The 21,417-nt window shown below is 40.0% G+C and overlaps 1 protein-coding gene across 1 annotated transcript in view; it reads left to right on the plus strand.

Annotated features, from left to right (window-relative positions):
- The window catches only part of CTDP1 (CTD phosphatase subunit 1), a 178,368-nt gene that overhangs the window by 15,102 nt on the left and 141,849 nt on the right, over positions 1-21,417 (plus strand). The window contains exons 5-7 of the mRNA XM_065398609.1: positions 9,094-9,184; positions 12,049-12,215; positions 13,565-14,659. Coding sequence (XP_065254681.1) covers positions 9,094-9,184; positions 12,049-12,215; positions 13,565-14,659 — 1,353 coding nt within the window. The remainder of the gene's footprint in view (positions 1-9,093; positions 9,185-12,048; positions 12,216-13,564; positions 14,660-21,417) is intronic.

Consider the following 21,417-nt stretch of genomic DNA (forward strand, 5'->3'; position numbering starts at 1 on the left):
ATGTTAGGGTAATGTTGAGGACACGACCACAAATATGATTGAACTGTAAACTTGGCTGTTTTCCCCTCCTGAACCTCATGTTTCAGTGTAGTATTTTGTTAATTTCCTTAGATTTTGCTTTTAAAAATACTCTGTTAATATTCTGTTAGGATCATGTCAATGGCAGCTAAGTAATTCATTAGTTTGTGACCCCAGTGGAAGAAATTAAAATACACATTAATCTGTGTCTCAATCTAGTGAATGTTGTCAGTGAGTAAAACTGTACCTATTGCTGTTATCCATATCCTTTTCCTTTCCCTCCTGTTGTATTGTCTTGTGTGTTTGTAGAGTGTCAAGCACAACGGGACTCTGTTTTTTATTAGGGCCTTTGGGCCCTGTCTAGATACCAGTGTTAAATAATGACCTGAGATGATATGCTACAAGAGATAACAAACTACAGAATAGGGGATTTTATAGAGAATTTTGATCCAAGTTAAGTAAGGCATTGAAGATGCAATTTGATGTGCTTAAAGATTGCAAGAGACTCCTGTAACCTGAAACTAATGATTTAGTTAGAGCAGGGGTAGGCAACCTATGGCACGCGTGCCAAAGGTGGCACGCGAGCTGATTTTCAGTGGCACTCACACTGCCTGGCTGCCTGGGCACCTGTCTGGGGGGCTCTGCATTTTAATTTAATTTTAAATGAAGCTTCTTAAACATTTTAAAAACCTTATGTACTTTACATACAACAACAGTTTTAGTTATATGTTATAGACTTATAGAAAGAGACCTTCTAAAAACATTAAAATGTATTACTGGCACGCGCAACCTTAAATTAGAGTGAATAAATGAAGACTTGGCACACCACTTCTGAAAGGTTGCTGTCCCCTGAGTTAGAAGATCAAAGTAACTTTACTTCTGGAGAGCAGGGAAGGCTGTGTTGTCCACTTTTCTTTTTTTTGACAGAACCACAAGACTTGTTCCCCGTTGATTCTATATCATTCATTATTTGGTGACTGGTATACTTGGTGAAGCTCCCTTTAGAGGCCATCAGTGTCATTATAAGATTATAAATTTTGGGGACAGGGGCTGTCTTTATTGCACAGCACAGGACACAATGTTTATATATTAACACATTCCCCTTTTCCTGATGGAGTGTGGTTCTGGTTTGTTCAGGGAATGAGGAAATGGGACTTAAGCTTGGTTCTCTTGCATGATAAACTTGAGCACTTGATGTGATGATATGACGTTCTAGCTTTTGCTAGTTTCTGCTGTAGTATTCTGTGCTGGCAGGAAGAGAAAGTTGAGCTGCCACTGAGTATGTGACAGAGTGATGGCCAAGCTGTAGTAATGTGGAACTAGACATAGTCTGTGCATGTGTTGAACACTTGATGGCGGTATTGTTCAGAGAAATAATTTATAATGAGAAATATTCAGTTAGTGTTTAGCAAGGGGTAGCAGATAGCTGAAAGGGAATACACCTCTACCCCGATATAATGCTGTCCTCGGGAGCCAAAATTTTTTTACCGCGTTATAGGTGAAACCACATTATATCGAACTTGCTTTGATCCGCCGGAGTGCGCAGCCCTGCCCTCCCGGAGCACTGCTTTACCGCGTTATATCCGAATTCGTGTTATATTGGGTCGAGTTATATCGGGGTAGAGATGTATATGACACATGGGGAAATAGAAGATGAAACAAAGGAGTCTTTTATCCATATGGAAAAACTTAAACCACTCTGCCTTGCCAGATTTCACATACACCTTTTGTATGCTTCCCCAGCTCTTCTGCACAGACCTTTGATGGTCCCTTCCTGCATGCTCCTGAGAACTTTTTTCTTATCTTTGTGAGGCCCCTATATCTGAGACCAGAAAACACGATTCCCTGGTACTCCTTTTTTGCCCCGCAAGTGGCTCCAAGTCCTGTACCCTCTTCACTATATGTTTTCCCTTCTATATTTTCTGCTTTTGATATCCTGTGTGTATAAATTTTGCACAAGCTATGATCCCCACACCAGATACGTCCAGTTGCAATAGGGAACATTGGGCTGAGCTCCCACTGAGACTGTCTGCCACTTAAACACTTTTGGGCCGTTCCTGTGGCCACCCCTGCTTGTAAAGAAAAATCATAGAATATTTCTGATTCAGATCGGGTAGAATAGATGGGTGGTATGTTTCCAAGCCCAGTGTATAGGGCCCTACCAAATTCAGTCCATTTTGGTCAATTTCACAGTCATAGGATTTTTAAAATAGTTAATTTCACAGTTTCAGATGTAAATATCTGAAATGTCATGGTGTTACAACCCTGGGGGTCCCAACCCAAAAGAGGTCTGTGGGGGGGGTTGGAAGGCTGTTGTAGGGAGGTCGCAGTATTGCCACCCTTACTTCTGCGCTGCTGCTGACGGTGACGCTGCCTTCAGAGCTGGGCAGCCAGAGAGCAGTGGGCAGCGCAGATGTGAGGGTTGCATGGTATGGGGGAGGGGTATAATTTAGGGAGGGGCAGGGCCAGCCTTACAGGTGGGTGACTGCCCAGGGCCCCATGGTCAGGAGAGTGCTGTGATCTTCCTCCCCACCCCCCCAGTCAGCCCAAGGCCCCTTTAGCCCCCCCCAAGCGCTAGGCCCGGAGCCAGGGAGGGGCAGGGCTTCGGTGCAAGGGTGCCGGAAGCTTTTTAGAAGTGTGCGTGGGGGGGTCACCGGAACTGGAGTGGCCAGAGGCTGTGCCCCCCACTTTTTAACATGGGTGTAGTTTGGGGGGCAGATAGAACCTTTGATTGAAAGTAACATGATTTTTTTTTAAAAGGGAATAATTTCGGTAGTTACCTGCTATAGCTAATTTCATAATATTTATATATAACATATAAATACACAAGTGAATATAAAAATTTAGTGATGCTATGTTATTTAGGCTCATGACATAGCTACTGTGAACCTAGCTACTGTAGAAGTAGCATGGTGATGAATCTAATGAAGGTGCTGCATGTGTTGCAAACCCGATTGATTTCCCAATGAAAATGCCTTTTGAGCAGTTAAAATCCTGTTGCCTGACAGAATTTGAAGAATATGAAATAAACATACTTGGCCAGTGCGTCAAGCCAGAATAAAATATAGCATGACTTGCCTATAAATGTAAGTACTGTATATGGGAGAATTTTAATACAGATAAGTTCACACCTTCAAATGTCTGATGATAAATTTATTTGGCAATGATTTTTGTTACACATGCCAAATATCTTATGGTATTAATGTGATGTGATTAACAAGTGTAAGATTGTGTCTTCAGTTTACTCGATATTGAAACGTGTTCTTCAGCAACTGGAATACACCTGTTTTATCTGTAACTTTCAGCTGAACATACTGAACCATCTCCAAGTTTTAGCGAGGGTGTAGAAGCTTCTGCCAGAGATGACTGGTGCCTGCTGAGGTCGGGGGGACACAATTTAAAGGTTTGGGCTCCTCCAACAGCTTGAGTCAAGCCCACCCTAGGCACACCTCCCTCTTACACTCAGCGGGCCCTCCCTGCAACTCCCAGGTGTTAGTTCCATGTGGAGATGCAGCGGCAAACAGCTGGGAGCTGCAGGGAGGGGCCGCTGCTTTAGCTCCAGGGAGAAAGGCAGCAGTAAAAACAGTGACTCTCCCTGCTGCTCCCAGCTGTTTGCTGCTGCCTCTCCCCACGGTCTGCAGTTCCCAGGTTGCTGGTTCCAGCAACTGCTGTGGCAAGGAGGGGGCCTGGCAGCACCACGTGACTGAGCGGGCCCAGCAAGCCCTGGTAAAAATCTGGGGGGAGGGGGGGGGGCATGTGACCCCATCACCTCTGGCTTCTGCCCAGCGAGGAGGAGGGTCTTGGGGCTTCAGCCCCGTGGGGTGCACTTCTGAGGGCTCGGGGCTTCAATAGGAGTGGGTCTGATGCCCCAGCAGGCGCCTCCCATGGGGCTGAAGCTCCGGCTCTTGAACTTCTGAAGATTGTCAAATGTGGCTCGGAGGGTCAGTGAGTTTGGCCATTCCTGATCTATGGCAAAGTAGGTTGTCTTGAATTAAAGTAGGTCACCAGGGGCTGAGAATCCTTGACTCCCATTGGAGGATCAGGTCAGTAACTCTTGCCAGATTCTATGGTAGATAAGGGAATGGCAGAATTACAGTTGGGGCTTAATTTCTGTGGTAAGCCCCATTTTGGTTTTATTTTGATATCCCCACCAAGTAATGCTACGATTTTTGGCATAGGAATTTTCAGTAAATTTTATAACAGAGGTGCAGGGGGGGGGAAACAATAAGTCACTGAAAGGTCGCCAAGTGTAGTTTTCACTACATCAGCATGCATGAGTATACTTGGAGATGCTGAAAGGTAAGGCCCAGGGAATGGGGTGTGGGGATTGGAAAGTGAGTACATGCCAAAGCAGTGGCACCTGTCCCATGGGGCGGTGTCTGGCTCTGGCTCTCTGCTCTGGGTGCTGAGACCTGGAAATATGTATATTATGGTAGAGGAGGTACCATTTGAACAAAGGCTTTCTTATACTGAAATACTAATGATCTAGTTAAAGTCTCCTATATTGGCCTGTGCTAGATTTTTCAGAGAATGACTACTTCTCTAAAGCAGCCAGCACTAATTATGCTCAAGGATGCAGGGAATAAGTCAAGAGCTTTCCTGCCCAAACCCCTCCCATATAAGGTCAGAGAGGCCCACTTGGGGCACTGGGCCCAGTGGCTTTTTCTCTGAACTGAGCGCAACAATAGCAGGGAGATGCTGCTGCCACCTCCTGACATCATCCTTCGTTTCAACTCTGAAACTTGGCCTGGGGACCTTCTTTATTACTTGCTGTACTGCTGTCGTCCCTCTCCTACCACTGCAATCCTTCAGCTATCCTCCCACACTCTCCCCAGGCGCAGATAGCATTTCTGCTGTCCGCTTGCTTTACTCACTTCCCTCTTACTTCAACAATTCCTTCTCCTCCCCACTTCACCCATGAGTTGTCACTCCTCAAAATACCCTAAAACGAAGTTTTTGTAGTAGAGAGAAAGCAAATATATAAGCAGATACATAACAGACATGTATGCCTACCATCAATCTGATTGTTTTCTTAGTTTGTATCCCTTTCCTGCACCTTGTGTCTCTTTCTGTCTGTTGGACTGTTAAGCTCTTCAGAGCAGGGGTGCATTTTTCCCACACTGTAGCCTAGCACAATATAAATGTTGATAGTCTAATTGTGCAGAAATATAGTATAGTGGTGCAGGTGCTGTAATCATTTGTGATCTTCTGTGATCTGATCTTTATTGTAATCAAGACCATTCATTTTTCCATGACTGAATGGTAAGCCCACCCAAAAGGTGTGCAGATGCTGGAGTTATAGGACTCTAGAAGAACCGAAATAGAGTAGATAGACTCATGCGTTTATACCCAGAGACATCATTAACGTCTTGATTAGGTTTTTGGTGTTTTTCTTTGATGGCATCCTAGTTAAACTTTATGGTTTTCCTTCAGGTTTATACAAAATAATTACATATGTTTTCTCCCCAGGGTAACTTGTGAAAGTGTTTAACTTTTTTCCAGTTTGTGACAAGTACTGGGTTGTAACTGCATACATGCCCTCTTCCTCCTCCTAGAGATATCTGTCCCAGATGGAACATTTCTGTTTACCTTCTGACATCTGATAGACTAGTTGAGCTTTTAAAATGTATTGAGAAGGTCAGATTTAAGATAGCATACTTTTAAAATATTAAATATCATTATGTACCCAGTGCTCTACATTCATTTATCTAAAAAAAATTGAAATGGTTAAGTAGTAAAATTAACTAATTACTAACTTTGAATTATAACTTAGAAACAAATGAGTCCTGTGCTTTTAAGAAGTAGGAGACTAAATTCTTCTCTCTGTAGTTTTATATTATGTCCATCACCACAGTGTCTGAGCGTCTTGGAGTAGAAAAATCAAGTATGGTGATGTAACCGTGGTATTGTCCTCTTTCTCTCATTCCCATGTGCTGGTGGTGGTGGTTGGAATTTTTAAAACTGCTTATTGTTACTTTGTCTTAATTATTTTTAATGGTAAACAATTCCATAGCAGGGGAAGAAATTGAGGGGCTGAAACAACTGGGGGACAGGGTGATGGTAAAGGGGGGGCTGTAATGAGTGCCACTTAAAGAATTTTGGATTTCTAGAGAGAGAGAGAGAGAGAGAGAGAGATGTCATAGATCTATAGAGAATTTTCTAGAAGTATAAAAGCAGGAGAATGAAGAGCCGATTGTCATCTTTGTGTAATGGAACATGTAATTGATTAAAAATTGTATTCAACAAATGGGTGGCTGCTGTAAAAGAATAAGTAGACCTATATAAACTCACTGTTTCTAGTTAGGACTGTGTGTTTCTTCAGTTGTCTACTTTGGTTTCTATAAAAGGCTTTAAATAGTCCATGTTTGGCTGTACTTGTATTTGAAATGAACTTCTTTTGATGTGTGTTAAGATGTGACTTGATGGGTAAATGTATTAATGAATAAAATTCATTTGTGAAGCTCGGTGTTAAATGCTGTTCTGAGATGTGCATACATTGTGGTATGAAAAATATAGAAAATGTATGCTAACTAGTGAAAGGTAGCAATTATAGCCTAACAGGAAATGCTATTTATGGCTTTGTTGAAAGCAAGCAACACCCGCTATTTTTTCTTTCTAATGTATAGCTCGATAAGTAATAACATTGAGTTTTTAAAAAAAAATTCACTTGACATTTTCTGACATACCTCCCAAGAGGAAAAATGTGTGTAGTTCTAATTCTTTTTGTAAAGAGGAAGAAAACCTTTACCAATGAACTACAAGGAACTGTGTGTTTAGTCAGTACCTGCTGGTGGATCAGTTGCTGTTTTTTGTTAATACATGGTCTAGCCACTGGGTGTCTCAGTTGTTCTTTTATGGAAGAAACTCACTTCATAGCCAGTACTGGTGAAAAGTTCTTATTCTTAAAGATTTAATGACAGACATTTTGTTAAAGCAAATTAACCCTATTCCATCAATGAAATATTATGTGCCTCCCATACGCCATTTCTGTGAAATATATAAACAAATTGATATTATACTTTGTTTTTCCATTGACTTGGCAATGTTTTAGAAAAGTAAATTTGAGAGAGAAGCTCCTTAGTAAAGATTATGCCTTTTGGTTACTTAGTTTACTTCGTTCAATTTAACACCAATCTAGAAGGCTTCACTGAAATTTTGTGTGACTAATCCATATTGAGCTGTATTAGGAACTGGTAAAGTCATATGAAAGCTTAAACTTTAAGAAGATAAAGATGTAATGGACCTGACTTTTTTCAAATTGGGCCTTCAATTTGTGGGGACAGTTTTTGCATCTGTAGTGAACTGTCCTCAATTTTCTTTTTACCTGCCATCAGTTGCCAGGAAAAAGCATAAATGAACTAGACTTTTGCCAAAGCCCTGTTAAATAACTGTGTACTTCTGCATCTTCCATCATTATTTGCTGTCAACACTTATGTATGTTCAGGTTTCTTACCACGTGTAATGTGACAATGTAGCAAGTACTTGATTGTGGTTTCACTGACAAATTAGGCAGGAATGTACTAATGAGAATGGAAAGCTTCTGTTTTACTCAGATGATTGGCGAGGAGGAGGAACAGCTGATGGTGTGACAGTTGTACAATAATGCAGTATATGACGATTTACATTCAGTTTGTCAAAATATATTCTTTCTGTGTGTGGCAATGGTTCTCTGTAGTTAATATTTTCAATTCATTATGCCTAGGTACTGCAAGGGTCTCTCTACAGGGGATGATTCTACATGCGTTTGCTGCAATTCTTAAGCATAGTCGGGTGAGTTAAGGTTGAACCTCTGTCCTTAACTCAGAATTTTCTTGCTTTTTATGGGTTTTAAGTTATTCCAATGTCACATTTATATTAATACATATAGGTCCAAATTTTCAAAAGAGATTAGTGATTTTGTTTGAGACTCCTAAAAGGGGCCTGACTTTCAGAAAGTTCTGAGTACACTGAAAATCCATAAGGCCCTTGCAGGGAGCCTCAGATTTGCCCTCCTGACATCAGTAGTCACTTCTCAAAACTTGCGCAATAGACTATAACATGGCCACCTTTTTTGAAATTTGTTTTTGCATAAATAAGTAATCATTGTGTTATCTGCAGCAATAGTGAGACGTTCAAGCTAATCTCAAAGCAGATTATAATCCAATCAGTTCAGCAAAATGGCAAATCCAGAGTAATACATGAAACACCACTTTTTTTCTTTCAGAGCAGTAATGAAACCACAATGTCTGTTTATAAAGAGAGGTTAATTACATTGACAGAGAGGTCAGCTGCATTACCCTGTTTGTATATGGATGAATTTGCCATTTTGCCAAACTAATTGTATTTTATCTTGCCTTTAAATTAGCTAGCATACTGTCTCATATTCCTTCTTAGCAAAGAGCGCAGTCAGCACAGATTTATGTAAATACGTCTAACATTTCAAGAAATCCTGATTTATTCTTAGTACAAGTACAAATGCACTAAAACAATGTTATAGGTCCAATTTAAAACCACAGATGCAAGAATTCAAACTGAAACTGCCTCTTAACTTGCCCATTATGCTTAAGCATTGCAGTACTTTGCCAATTCGCATGAGACTTCTCCGCAGACCCTAGGCACAATGTGCTAAGGACAGGATTTAGTCTTAAAGTGTTATAAATGTAAGTTACCAGAACCTTTATTTAACTGTCAGCTATGCTTACTTCCTTTTACCTTAATTATTCACTGATGCCACAATTTTTGTAACTTCATTATTGCTTCTGTGTTAAAGGAATTGGGATTGGATATTTAAAATAAGAGTCCTACTGAATTAGTGACAGGTATCTAATCTACTGTGTTTACTCTTTACCTGCTATCTAATGAATACTTTTTGGAGTTTAAATATCTCAGTGCATTTTTGATTACACCAGTATCACACAGTTTATTTTAAACTTCTAATTGAAAGGCTGTGTTGCTCCATTTGTACTGCTGTTAATGCACAAAAATGGGCGTAGTGTAGTATGGTGTGATGGACTATGAAAACAGATTATGTAGAATGTTAACAGGGAGAAAATGTTGCTGTGAAGAAATATTAACTTCAAACTCTTCTTTCAAAAGGATTTTTGGACCCTGAAAAGAAACTTTTTTCTCATCGGATATTGTCAAGAGATGAATGTATTGATCCATTTTCTAAAACAGGGAATCTTAGGTATGTATGGGGGTGTGAAACTTCTTAATAAATAATCCAGGAGAGGAAATGAAGGCAGAATGTTGGGAACATAAGTATTAAAGGGAGAAATTGTCTTTATCCCTTCTGTACCCCATAAATCTGTACCTTCACAGAGAGCAATAAATCTGAGAAGTGCTAGCTAATGCTTATAGGCTTCATCTACTTAATACTTCAGTGGGCGTTACAGCCTGTAATGTTCAAGCAAGATAATTTAGAGTCTCCCATTCAGTGATAACCTTTGTTTTCAGATGTTTTATGCCTGCAGATAATTGCAACTCAGGGCAAATCTACACTACAGCGCAACATCAGCACAGCTGCACTGATGCAGCTGCGCTGTTGTAGCGCGTCTGGAGAAGATGCGCTATGCCATCAGCATAATTACTCCACCTTCTTGAGAAGCGTAAGCTATGTCGGCGGATAGCGCCAGTGTGGACAGCGCGAAACTTGCGTCACCTGGGGGGAAGAAGGGGACTTTTTCACACCCCGAGGCGACATAAGTTAGATCAATTTAATCGGTAGTCTAGACGGGCCCTAAACTTTTTCCCTGCGATGATTTGCAAGCAACCCATCCTATTTTATTTCATCTTGTGGTTCATTTCATAATATAATTTGTGCATTTTTATATTGTAGAAATTTAGGCCAAGATTTTCCAGAACAGTAGCCTAAAGCTAGACTCTCAAATCTGTATTTAGGTACTTACGTGGCCTGACTTTGCTGGGTATTCATCACTTTCGAGTTTCATTGATGATCAGCACTTTTGAAAATTACACTTCAGTGCTTAAATTAAGCTCCTTAACCTATATTTTAGGCTCCAATTTTTGACAATCTTGGCCTTTTGTCTGTGTAAAACATAGGATTGCCTGATATTTAATAATATCCATATTGGAGCTGTTATGGGGAGGGGAGGATTCATCACAGCAAATCATACATATTTTTTTCTTATCCTGGGTATATTTTTGGATCTATTCCGAGTATTCTCCTGTCAGGTTTATGACCAGTTTCATAGAATCATAGAATATCAGGGTTGGAAGGGACCTCAGGAGGTCATCTAGTCCAACCCCCTGCTCAAAGCAGGACCAAATCCCAACTAAATCATCCCAGCCAGGGCTTTGTCAAGCCGGGCCTTAAAAACCTCCAAGGAAGGAGACTCCACCACCTCCCTAGGTAACGCATTCCAGTGCGTCACCACCCTCCTAGTGAAATAGTGTTTCCTGATATTCAGCCTAGACCTCCCCCACTGCAACTTGAGAACAGCCGAGCTCCATCCTCTTTGGAACCCCCCCGTCAGGTAGTTGAAAGCAGCTATCAAATCCCCCCTCATTCTTCTCTTCTGGAGACTAAACAATCCCAGTTCCCTCAGCCTCTCCTCATAAGTCATGTGCTCCAGACCCCTAATCATTTTTGTTGCCCTCCGCTGGACTTTCCAATTTTTCCACATCCTTCTCCCAGTTTGGGGCCCAAAACTGGACACAGTACTCCAGATGAGGCCTCACCAATGTCGAATAAAGGGGAACGATCACGTCCCTCGATCTGCTGGCAATGCCCCTACTTATACAGCCCAAAATGCCGTTAGCCTTCTTGGCAACAAGAGCACACTGTTGACTCATATCCAGCTTCTCGTCCACTGTGACCCCTAGGTCCTTTTCTGCAGAACTGCTACCTAGCCATTCGGTCCCTAGTCTGTAGCAGTGCATAGGATTCTTCCGTCCTAAGTGCAGGACTCTGCACTTGTCCTTGTTAAACCTCATCAGGTTTTTTTTGGCCCAATCCTCTAATTTGTCTAGGTCCCTCTGTATCCGATCCCTACCCTCCAGTGTATCTACCACGCCTCCCAGTTTAGTGTCATCTGCAAACTTGCTGAGAGTGCAGTCCACACCATCCTCCAGATCATTAATAAAGATATTAAACAAAACCGGCCCGAGGACCGACCCTTGGGGCACTCTGCTTGAAACCGGCTGCCAACTAGACATGGAGCCATTGATCACTACCCGTTGAGCCCGACGATCTAGCCAGCTTTCTATCCACCTTACAGTCCATTCATCCAGCCCATACTTCTTTAACTTGGTGGCAAGAATACTGTGGGAGACCGTATCAAAAGCTTTGCTAAAGTCAAGGAATAACACATCCACTGCTTTCCCCTCATCCACAGAGCCAGTTATCTCATCATAGAAGGCAATTAGGTTAGTCAGGCACGACTTCCCCTTGGTGAATCCATGCTGACTGTTCCTGATCACTTTCTTCTCCTCTAAGTGTTTCATAATTGATTCCTTGAGGACCTGCTCCATGATAGTTTAAATACTAAGACTTCTTGTTTAGATGTAATCTCTGTGGAATGAGTAAGTGTGACTAAGTTACTATATATGATATTGCTCCTGCCCCTTTATTCCTGAATTATTTTGTATTATTTGGGTAGAAGAACCTAGACTGAAATTCAGTGCAATCCACTATGTATACTCAAATTTAAACTTCGGGAGGGCTCATATTTTTGACCACTGGAACTGAAGGGGATAAATAAATTTAATTGCTAATTTATTTTTTTGAGACTTTTGTGTAACTAACTTGAAAAATTCTTTCTAATTGTTCATAAAACTTTTAAAAACCACAAAAAGATGATTGGTAGAGTAACCAGTAAGAAGAGCTGCAGATTGTATGATAACTGTTACAGGTAAACGAATTGACTCATCCAGAATCCTAATAAATACGTTAATTTTCAGAAATCATTCATGTTTAATGTTCATGCCCATTTGACGCACACAACTAACCAGAATGTCAACCCAGAGTGTTTTAAATAGTAATCTTAACAGACAATAAAAACAAGCAACTTTTTTTTTTTTTTTTTTTAGAAATCTCTTCCCATGTGGTGACTCCATGGTTTGCATTATTGATGACCGAGAGGATGTTTGGAAGTTTGCACCCAATTTGATAACTGTAAAGAAATATGTATATTTTCAGGGTATAGGCGATATTAATGCACCACCTGGATCAAGGGAAGCTCAAATGAAAAAGAAGGGTAAGTCCATTTTATTTACTTTTGGAGCAGCAGTTGACTAGCAAACCAAAACCATGCTAACAAAGTGTTGTCCAAAACAAAAAACTAATAGTGGGGTTTCAGTGTCTACCAAACGCATTTGACAGAATTTTATTTTCAGCAATCTTAAGAGGGTACTGTAAACAGTGGAAAAGCAGATGCTACAGCAGTGGTTTTCACCTGAGAAAATTAAGTCTGAAAAGGTGATGACTGGGAAGGCCAATATATCCAGGATTTATTGAAACTCGTAGAAGTAGCTGGAAAGGAACTTACTTTATTCGTAGTTGGGTATTTTAGAGAGAAGCTTTCATTTCAGGATAGTTAGTATTTTTCTGTACATATTTAGTTCCTGTTGAGCCTGTTTACCATTCTTTTGCCGTTGTTACCATCTAGAAATGAATTCAGTTCTGTTATTTTACTCTAGTAATGTTTCATGTGGTAAAAAGTATAAGAATGGAACGAATAGCCTGACCGTGTACTTCTCAAAATATAGTATGAGATCAGCATGCTGTAGTGGCAATAGTGGTGACCAAGGGGCAGTCAAGTCACATGTATACCTTTTTTACGAACAAGATGTGGTCATCTCTGCTAAGAATGGCCTTGGCTATTCCTGCCAAGAATATTAACTGCATTTGTCTGCTGCTTGTCAGCTACCCCAAAAAAAACCTGTCTAAAAGCTATTTACAGAGTAATCCTTTTCCTGCATATGAAGCGCACTGCTCTCGTTTGTTGCATATCACTAGTGCCTTCATAAAGGGTTTGATCAACATATTTTGATGGCAGTAAAATATATTTTTCAATTTCTAAAGCATTTTCTTGGTTTTGTATTCAATCAGTTCTGAAAACAGACGGTAGAAAAAATATGAGCAGAACTTCATAAAGAGGATGATCTTATGGCTAATACTCTGGAAATATGCTTTTTTCCTCTGTGACCTTTGGCAGGTCATGTTTTTTTAATGCTTCAGTTGCCCATCTAAAGGGGAATGATACTTCCTTACATAATAAGATAAAGGCATTATTATTTGTGAGGCAAACAAATAATATGATGATGAGGGCAACATAAACTGGGATTTTCAAGAGGTTTAAGGGAGTTAGGCACTCCGCTCCTATTAAGTTTCAATAGGAGTTGAGTACCTATAAATCTCTTATGCCCTTTGAAAATCCCAACTGAGTATTCTGATGCATAGATATGTTTAGCTGTAGATTGAACTTATTTAATTTATGGAGGGAGAGGAAGGATGTTGAGTTTCTGAAAGCATAATTGAAAGCTCATCTACTTGGAAGGATAAAACAGGGAAACTTCATCTTACTTTTTCTGTGTGTTTGTTCAGTAAATCATTCTTCAAAAACAACTGAATCATCTGATCCCGCAGTGGTAACAGCAAAAGATTCTGAAGAAGCAAAGAATGTTACGTGTGTGGAAGAACAAAGTAATGGTCTTAGGAAATCTACAAAAGAGATGTGTACTACAAATGGTAGTAACTTTATGAGCAGCGAGACTTCTAACTTGGGGTTGAATTCCAATGATAAATTAAATGTTAGAGACTCCTTAAGTGGTACCATTGATCACAAAACAAATGCAGCCATCATTAATGATTCAACAAGTGTTAAGGAGTCTCAGATTTCTTCAGAACAAGATGATAGGACAGTTACAGAGAAGCAGCAGACCCAAGACAAGGCAACAAATAACTTGGACTTTGAACTGTCTAGTGACAGTGAAAGTGACAGTGGATTAGATGCTAGGAAGTCGTCGTCCTCTTCTGCCTCAGATAGTGAAAATGAGGGGAAGAGAAGCTGGAAAAAATCAAAGCAGCCTGTACCAGATGAAAATTTGCAGCAAGAATGTTGCACTGACGTGAGTGGGGGAAAGGATGGTCAAGTGAACCATTCTGGGGAGGCGACAGCTCCACCTAGCATATATCCTCATGGCAAGACAGTTGATCTTGAAATGCAAGAAGAAAGTGAACAGGACAGCCTTTGTGATCTGGGAAATGGGTGTGCAGACAAGAAAGAAGCGGAAACAGAGTCCCAGAATAGTGAGCAGTCTGGGATTACAATGGGTGAGTCTTTAGATCAGAGCATGGAAGAAGAGGAAGAAGAAGAAGACACGGATGAAGATGACCATTTAATATACCTTGAAGAGATCCTCGTTCGGGTGCACACTGATTATTATACCAAGTATGATAAATACCTGAAAAAGGAGATCAATGAAATTCCAGACATAAGAAAAATAGTACCAGAATTGAAAAGCAAGGTATTGGCAGATGTTACCATAATATTTAGTGGACTCTATCCAACAAATTTCCCCATAGAAAGAACCCGAGAGCATTATCATGCTACAGCACTTGGAGCTAAAATTATAAAGAACCTAGTACTGAATGCTGATGATCCCAACAAGGCAACCCATCTGATTGCAGCAAGGGGAGGTAAGTAGGTGAAATTTATCAGTCTTCTGTTAATGAAAATATTGTTTTAACTCATGATTTTAGTTACACAAAAAGTTGGCTGAAGACTTGAAAAGGTTAAATATGGGTTTTGATATACTTGCCATCTTTAATGTTGATTTAAATTATGGGGGGAAATAGCTTAAAGATTTACTGCAAATCATTTTTAAAAGGTCTTGTATCCTTTTTGCTTCCTTAGGATTAAGAATTTTTTAAAATAGTTTTTCTTTTAAAAATACCAAATGTCAAATCTGGTCTTTCCTGGTCTTGAGTGTGTCAGATGAGAAGTGTATTGCTAGCTTTTACCCTTTGATGGAAGGGGGGGAGGTGCTGATTATTCAATGAAGATGTTGTTCTAAAATTAGTCAGGTATTTTTTAAACAGGTGTAACTGAAAAGAAACAAATGATAAGCAGTCTTGACTTAAAGGTCTCCTCTCAGTTGCTCAACTTCCATTCTGTTTCTTATGATATTGTCATTTCACTTCATTGTCTTCCAGGCTAGACAGGACCTGAATTCCCAATGTGATTAAAAAACAACAACAAGCCTTTAAAAAAATAAAACTAAAAACACCGTTTAAGTCCTCTTTATACACCATGAAGAAGCAAACAAAAAACATGAGTCCAGTTTTTTCAGTCACCTTTGATTTATTTTCCTAGCCTGCCTTCTTTCTTACAAGATTAGAATATATGCAAAAATAAACTTTAATTTCATGTCAAAGGATTACAGTATAAAAACATCATAATATATTTTTATTAGCGTGGTGAAGCTTTTTTCACCCAAATCTATAACTTCAATGCAAGCTCATAATATCATTTCCACTTTAGTAGTCCAACCAATTCAGTCTTCCTCTTTTTCTTGAAAAAGAAATATGATGAATATGAAAAAATATTAAGTTCTGCACTGAACATTGAAAACAATGGTGATTTCTAGGTTCCCAAACTGATTTTTGGCACATCATGGCAAAAAACATTTTTGATGAACTTGGTTTCAGTGGTTTAAAAACTGTTTGGCTAGATCAGGGATTGGCAACCTTTGGCACGCGACCCACTAGGGTAAGCCCCCTGGCGGGCCAGGCCGGTTTGTTTACCTGCTGCGTCAGTAGGTTCAGCCGATCGCGCCTCCCACTGGCCACGGTTCGCCGCTCCAGGCCAATGGGGACTGCGGGAACCAGCGTGGGCCAAGGGATGTGCTGGCCGCTGCTTCCCGCAGCCCCCGTTGGCCTGGAGCAGCGAATCGCGGCCAGTGGGAGCCGCGATCGGCCGAACCTGTAGATGCGGCAGGTAAGCAAACCGGCTTGGCCCGCCAGGGGGCTTACCCTGCCAGGCTGCGTGCCAAAGGTTGCCGATCCCTGGGCTAGATGAATGGTGACTAAGGCCCTGTCTTCGCGGCCAGAAAAAGGGGTGTTTTATTACAATGGAGTAATTAGCTTGGATTAACGATCTCTTTGTAAAATCCTAGTGGAGACATGGCACAGGTAGCTTATACTGTGACATAGCTAGGTAAAATATCAATGGGCAGGGTGTGTGTGTACTGTTGATCTTGGCTAGCTACCTTGTGGTAAAAGCTACTTGTGCCTCACCTTTTTACAATGAGATGCATAACCCGCGATAGTTATCACACTTTAATACACACCTTTCTTGGCTGTGAAGACGTAGCCAAAGTGTCCAGATTGGGAACAGTTTTAGATTGACTGGGAGTTGGGGACTTCCAACGCTTGCAGGTGTGCTAGTTGGGACTATGCATTCATATAATTCTCATTTTGTGAATGTGTTTGGTGCACGCTTCTGAAAACTTGGGTCACAGTATTTCATGATCCCTCGGGCTCTGCTGCAGTTGCTATTGAGCAGATCTTACTCTGAGAATTGCGCTGATGTCAATGCAGCTCCATCAGATGAGAATTAAGCACAAAATGTGAGTCACATTCCATTGGAAATGTAAAGGGCTTGATAGTATTTTAGTCATAAAAATCACTAAATTCATCTCTTATGTGTTTCTTCAGGGTTTTCCATTCCAAATTACAAAATGTCTCATTTCAAAGGGGCTTTGCCTCTTATGGCCACTAACCTGTTTGGTTTTTTTGCTTAAAAGCAATAATCTTGAATTTATGACCAAAATATTTCCATGGCAGTTTGGCTCAAGATAATTTCACACTTGCATTTGCAGCATGATTAAGAAGCTGGAGCAAGGGGAGAATAATGCTTGAATGTTTGATTAAATAAGTATTGAGGAAAGAATACAGGAAGCTAGCATAATAATTTGATTTTTGTTTATGTTCTGGTTGTCTCTTCCCTGGTGTGCAAAGTAAAACCTCAGTGCACTATTTTAGGAAGACCTAGTTTTGAAAAGCTATATAAGTGTCATAATATACATATTCTACCCTGTTTGCCTTGCTGTCCCATAAGAGGAAGGGGAACTGACGGTCGTTTTCTGGAAAAAGTCCTTGTGTATCTAATTTGTAGACCTAGGTATAAAAAACTTGTTCTACGGGGCTGTTGTGCATATCCAAAAAATATTTATAATAAATTTAAATTGGTATTCTATTATTGTTTAACAGTGTGATTAAAACTGCAATTAATTGCGACTATTTTTTAATCTCGTGATTAATTGCGATTTTTAAAAAATCATTTGACAACCTTAATTTTAAATGAAAACTTCAAGTCTGCAGAAATAAATGGCTTGTGTCCCCACACTCACCAAGAAGAGCTTCCCTTCTCCACAAGTGAATGGATATTTTTAATCTCTTCTGATTTTGATAGGAGGATCTAGATCCCCAGGCTCTCACTCAATAACATAATTTAAAAAGCAAAAAAAAAACCCAAACTAGCTAAAGTTATTTTGACTATGTTGGTGGTTTCCATTATTTTGCTCTCAATATTTCACTTACACGAAGAGTAAACATGTGGTATTGCTTACAAATTAGTCCTGCAAATTCTGTGTTTTATGTGGCCTTTTTTGCATGCCTTTGGTGACTTGCAAGCTTGTAAGTAAAAACATAAGGATGGCCCCACTGGGTCAGACCAATGATCCATCTAGCTTAGAATCCTTTGACCCCCCTCCAAGAACTCTAATAGATTAGTGAGGCATAATTTCCCGTTACAAAAGCTATATTGACTCTTCCCCAAAATATTGTGTTCATCTATCTGTCTAATAATTCTATTCTTTACTGTACTTTCATCCAATTTGCCTGGTACTGAAGTTAGACTTAACGGTATGTAATTCCCAGAATCACCTCTGGAGCCTTTTTTAAAAATTGCATTACATTAGCTATCCTCCAGTCATGTGGTACAGAGGCTGATCTAGGCATTTGGTTACGTACCACAGTTAGCAGTTCTGCAATTTCATATTTGAGTTCCTTCAGAACTTTTGCGTGAATATCATCTGGTCCTGGTGACTTCTTATTGTTTAATTTATCAATTTGTTCCAAAACCTACTGCTACTGATACCTCAAACTCAGTTCCTCAGATTTGTCATCTAAAATGAATGCTCTGCAGTGAAAACCAATGTAACAAATTCATTTAGCTTCTCTACAATGGCCTTATCTTCTTTTGGTGCTCCTGTTGCACTGTGATCATTTAGTGGTCCCACTGATTTTGACAGGCTTCCTGCAGCTGAGATACTTAAAAAATTTGTTTTTGTTTTGTCTTTTTTCGTTCTTTTACTCTGCACTTTACCCATGGTGGCATTTTGGCCCTCTGACTGTTATTTTGGTTTTGTTTTATTTTAAGATATACGTTTAGTTTGAATCGCTGTCATGGTGCTTTTAAATAGTTTCCATGCAGCTTGCAGACATTTCACCCTTATGACTGTTCCTTTTAATTTCCATTAACTAGCTTCTTCATTTTTGTTTAGTTCTGCTTTTTGAAGTTCAGTACTATTGTGATGGGTTTCTTTGGTATTTTCCCTCCTATGAGGATGTTAAATATAATTAGATTATGGTTGCTATTACCAAACGTTTCAGCTATATGCACTTCTTGAACCTGATCCTATTCGCCATTTAGGACTAAATCAAGAATTGCCTCTCCCCTTATGGGTTCCAGGACTAGCTGCTCCAAGAAGCAGTCATTAATGGCGTCTAGAAATTTTATCTCTGCATCCCATCCAGAGGTGACATGTCAATATGGGGATAGTTGAAATCCCCCATTACTTTTGGGTTTTCTGTTTTTGTAGCATCTAATATCACTGTGTGTTTCATAGTCACTGTCACCATTGTGGTCAGGTGGTTGGTAGTATATTCCTACTGCTAGACTCTTATTATTCAAGCATGGAATTTCTGTGATGCAGTTGAATTCATTAAAGATTTTTCCTATATATGACTCTATTCTTTCTTTCACACATAGTGCCACTCCCCCACCAGTGTGACCTACTGTGTCATTACTTTGTATTTTGTACCTGGTCTTACCCTGTCCCATTGATTATTATCATTCCACCAAGTTTCTGTGATGCCTATTATATCAATATCCTCATTTATTACCAGGCACTCAGGTTTACCTATCTTACTATTTAGACTTCTAGCATGTGTATGCAAGCACTTATAAAATTTGTCAATATTTAGTTGTCTGCCTTCATGTGATGTAATTTAAAGTATCCAATTTAACTCTGTACTTCCCTAAGTACTGTCACTTTTTAAAAAAATACATTTTTGTCCCAGCTAGTTCCACAATCATAAACACTCCAATTTTGCTCGAACAAAAAAATACGTTCTACCTTTTGGTAATAAGCACTTTTATAGAATCTGTTTTAGTTGTATAAATAATGTCTCTGCTTTGTAGAATGCTGAGCCTTAGGCATGAATGCCCTTTCTAATCTAGTCTGTAGTCACAAATCTCTCCTTCAGAACTCTCTTTAACACTTTCCTCTGCTGTGATGCCTATAAATCATTCAGCCAATGCCATGGCTTGGTTGAGTGGGAGTCAGGGGAGGGAATCAGCTGATTTCTTCTGTATGTGGGGAGGGATGTTTGAGCCACTGAGTTGTGTAATAGCTAATATACCTACAAAATCTTTTAATCAATTTCCTTCTCTTCCCTCTCAGTTCCCTATTGTTTGTTACAGTTAATCTAATCTGAAATAAGATACACTATCTGGCAAGGAATAATATCCTCCTGTGTGTACATACAGCACTGTGTCCAGTGAGGCCTTGAATCTGTTTGGGGTATTTGGTCACTATCAAAATGCAAATGACAAAGTTAGATTTTTATTTCTTGTTTTCTTGTGTATAAAATAAACTTTACATGTAGTAGAGCCAAGAAAATATTTCTAAACTCTCTACAAAATTGTTGCAAAAAATATGCATTAGTTTCCAGTTCTGGTTGTTTTTGAAAGCAGTTGTACAGATAACTTCTGGACATATTTACTTTGTTTCTAAGGGTATGTCTACACTACCTGCCGGATCGGCGGGTAGTGATCGATGTATTGGGGATTGATTTATCGCCTCTAGTGTAGACGCAATAAATCGATCCCCGATTGCTCTGCTGTCAACTCTGGAACTCCTCCACGGCGAGAGGCGGAAGCGGAGTCAACGGGGGAGCGGTGGCTGTTGATCCCGCGCCATGAGGATTCTAAGTCGATCTAAGATGCGTCAACTTCTGCTACGCTATTCTCGTAGCTGAAGCTGCGTATCTTAGATTGATTTCCCCCCCCCCGTGGTGTAGTTTTAACGCTTTTTGTTCGAAAATATCAGTATTATTCCAGGCAAGCTGGAGAGTAAGGCACATAAGGGGTTCTCAAACTTCATTGCATTGTGACCCCATTCTGACAGCAAAAATTTCTACATGGCCACAGGAGGGGGGACAGAAACCTGTCCCTGCCTGAGCCCCACTGCTCCGGGCAGGGGGGCCAAAGCTGAAGCCCAAGGGTTTCAGCCCCAGGCTGGGGGCCTGTAGCCTGAGCTCTGGGTGGTGGGGCTTGGGCTTCAGCCTTTGGTCCCAGCAAGTCTAAGCCAACCCCTCTGACCCCATTAAAATGGGGTCTCAAACCACTTGGGGGTCCCGACCCACAGTTTGAGACAGTGAAACGTTTTGGGTGTTTCCTTTTTTTGTTGTTGTTTCTGGAATGTATAATTTCACTATTAACATGATTTTATTAGGAGTGTATGGTACCTTTCTACCAAAATTAAAAAACAAAAACCCCTGAGACTAAATAAGAAAATTTGCAAAACTGTTTGTATCGCAGATGTCTTTAATGACTGCACATCCTTTAGTGAATCATCCACTACTGTTCTCTATATATAAATATTAGATTTAACTTTAGGTTTTAATTATATTAATATGCTATATCATAGTATGTGAACTGAGTGTATTAACGATTTGAAAACTAATTAACAATACTGTTGTGAACACTATTGTAATACAAATGAGCCTTCACTGTGTGGAGCATTAAGTAATAGAGAGAGTAGCTCATCTTTACAACCCAATGATCAGGAATGTAGTCCTGCATAACCGTTTAGCAAATTTCCATTGCAGTAGTGGGAAAGGGTTCTTACATTAAGGTAACACCATTGTATCTTTTCCTACACCTACTGCAGAACAGTTGAGTCATACAACTTGGATGTGGCTGTGGAGTAAATTTTTCTCTCCTATGTATAGATAGTAGTGACTGTGCTATATCTTGTCCTTTGGAGTAGAAATTCTGAACTGCTGACCTAAGATTTCTAGGTGGGAATCGTGCCCTTACAACATAGTTGGACACATGATTACTCAGCTGCCTACATGCCTTTCGTGCTCATTCTGTTGTGGCTGCT

The sequence above is a fragment of the Emys orbicularis genome, chromosome 2, assembly GCF_028017835.1.
Source record: "Emys orbicularis isolate rEmyOrb1 chromosome 2, rEmyOrb1.hap1, whole genome shotgun sequence".
Lineage (NCBI taxonomy): Eukaryota > Metazoa > Chordata > Testudines > Emydidae > Emys > Emys orbicularis.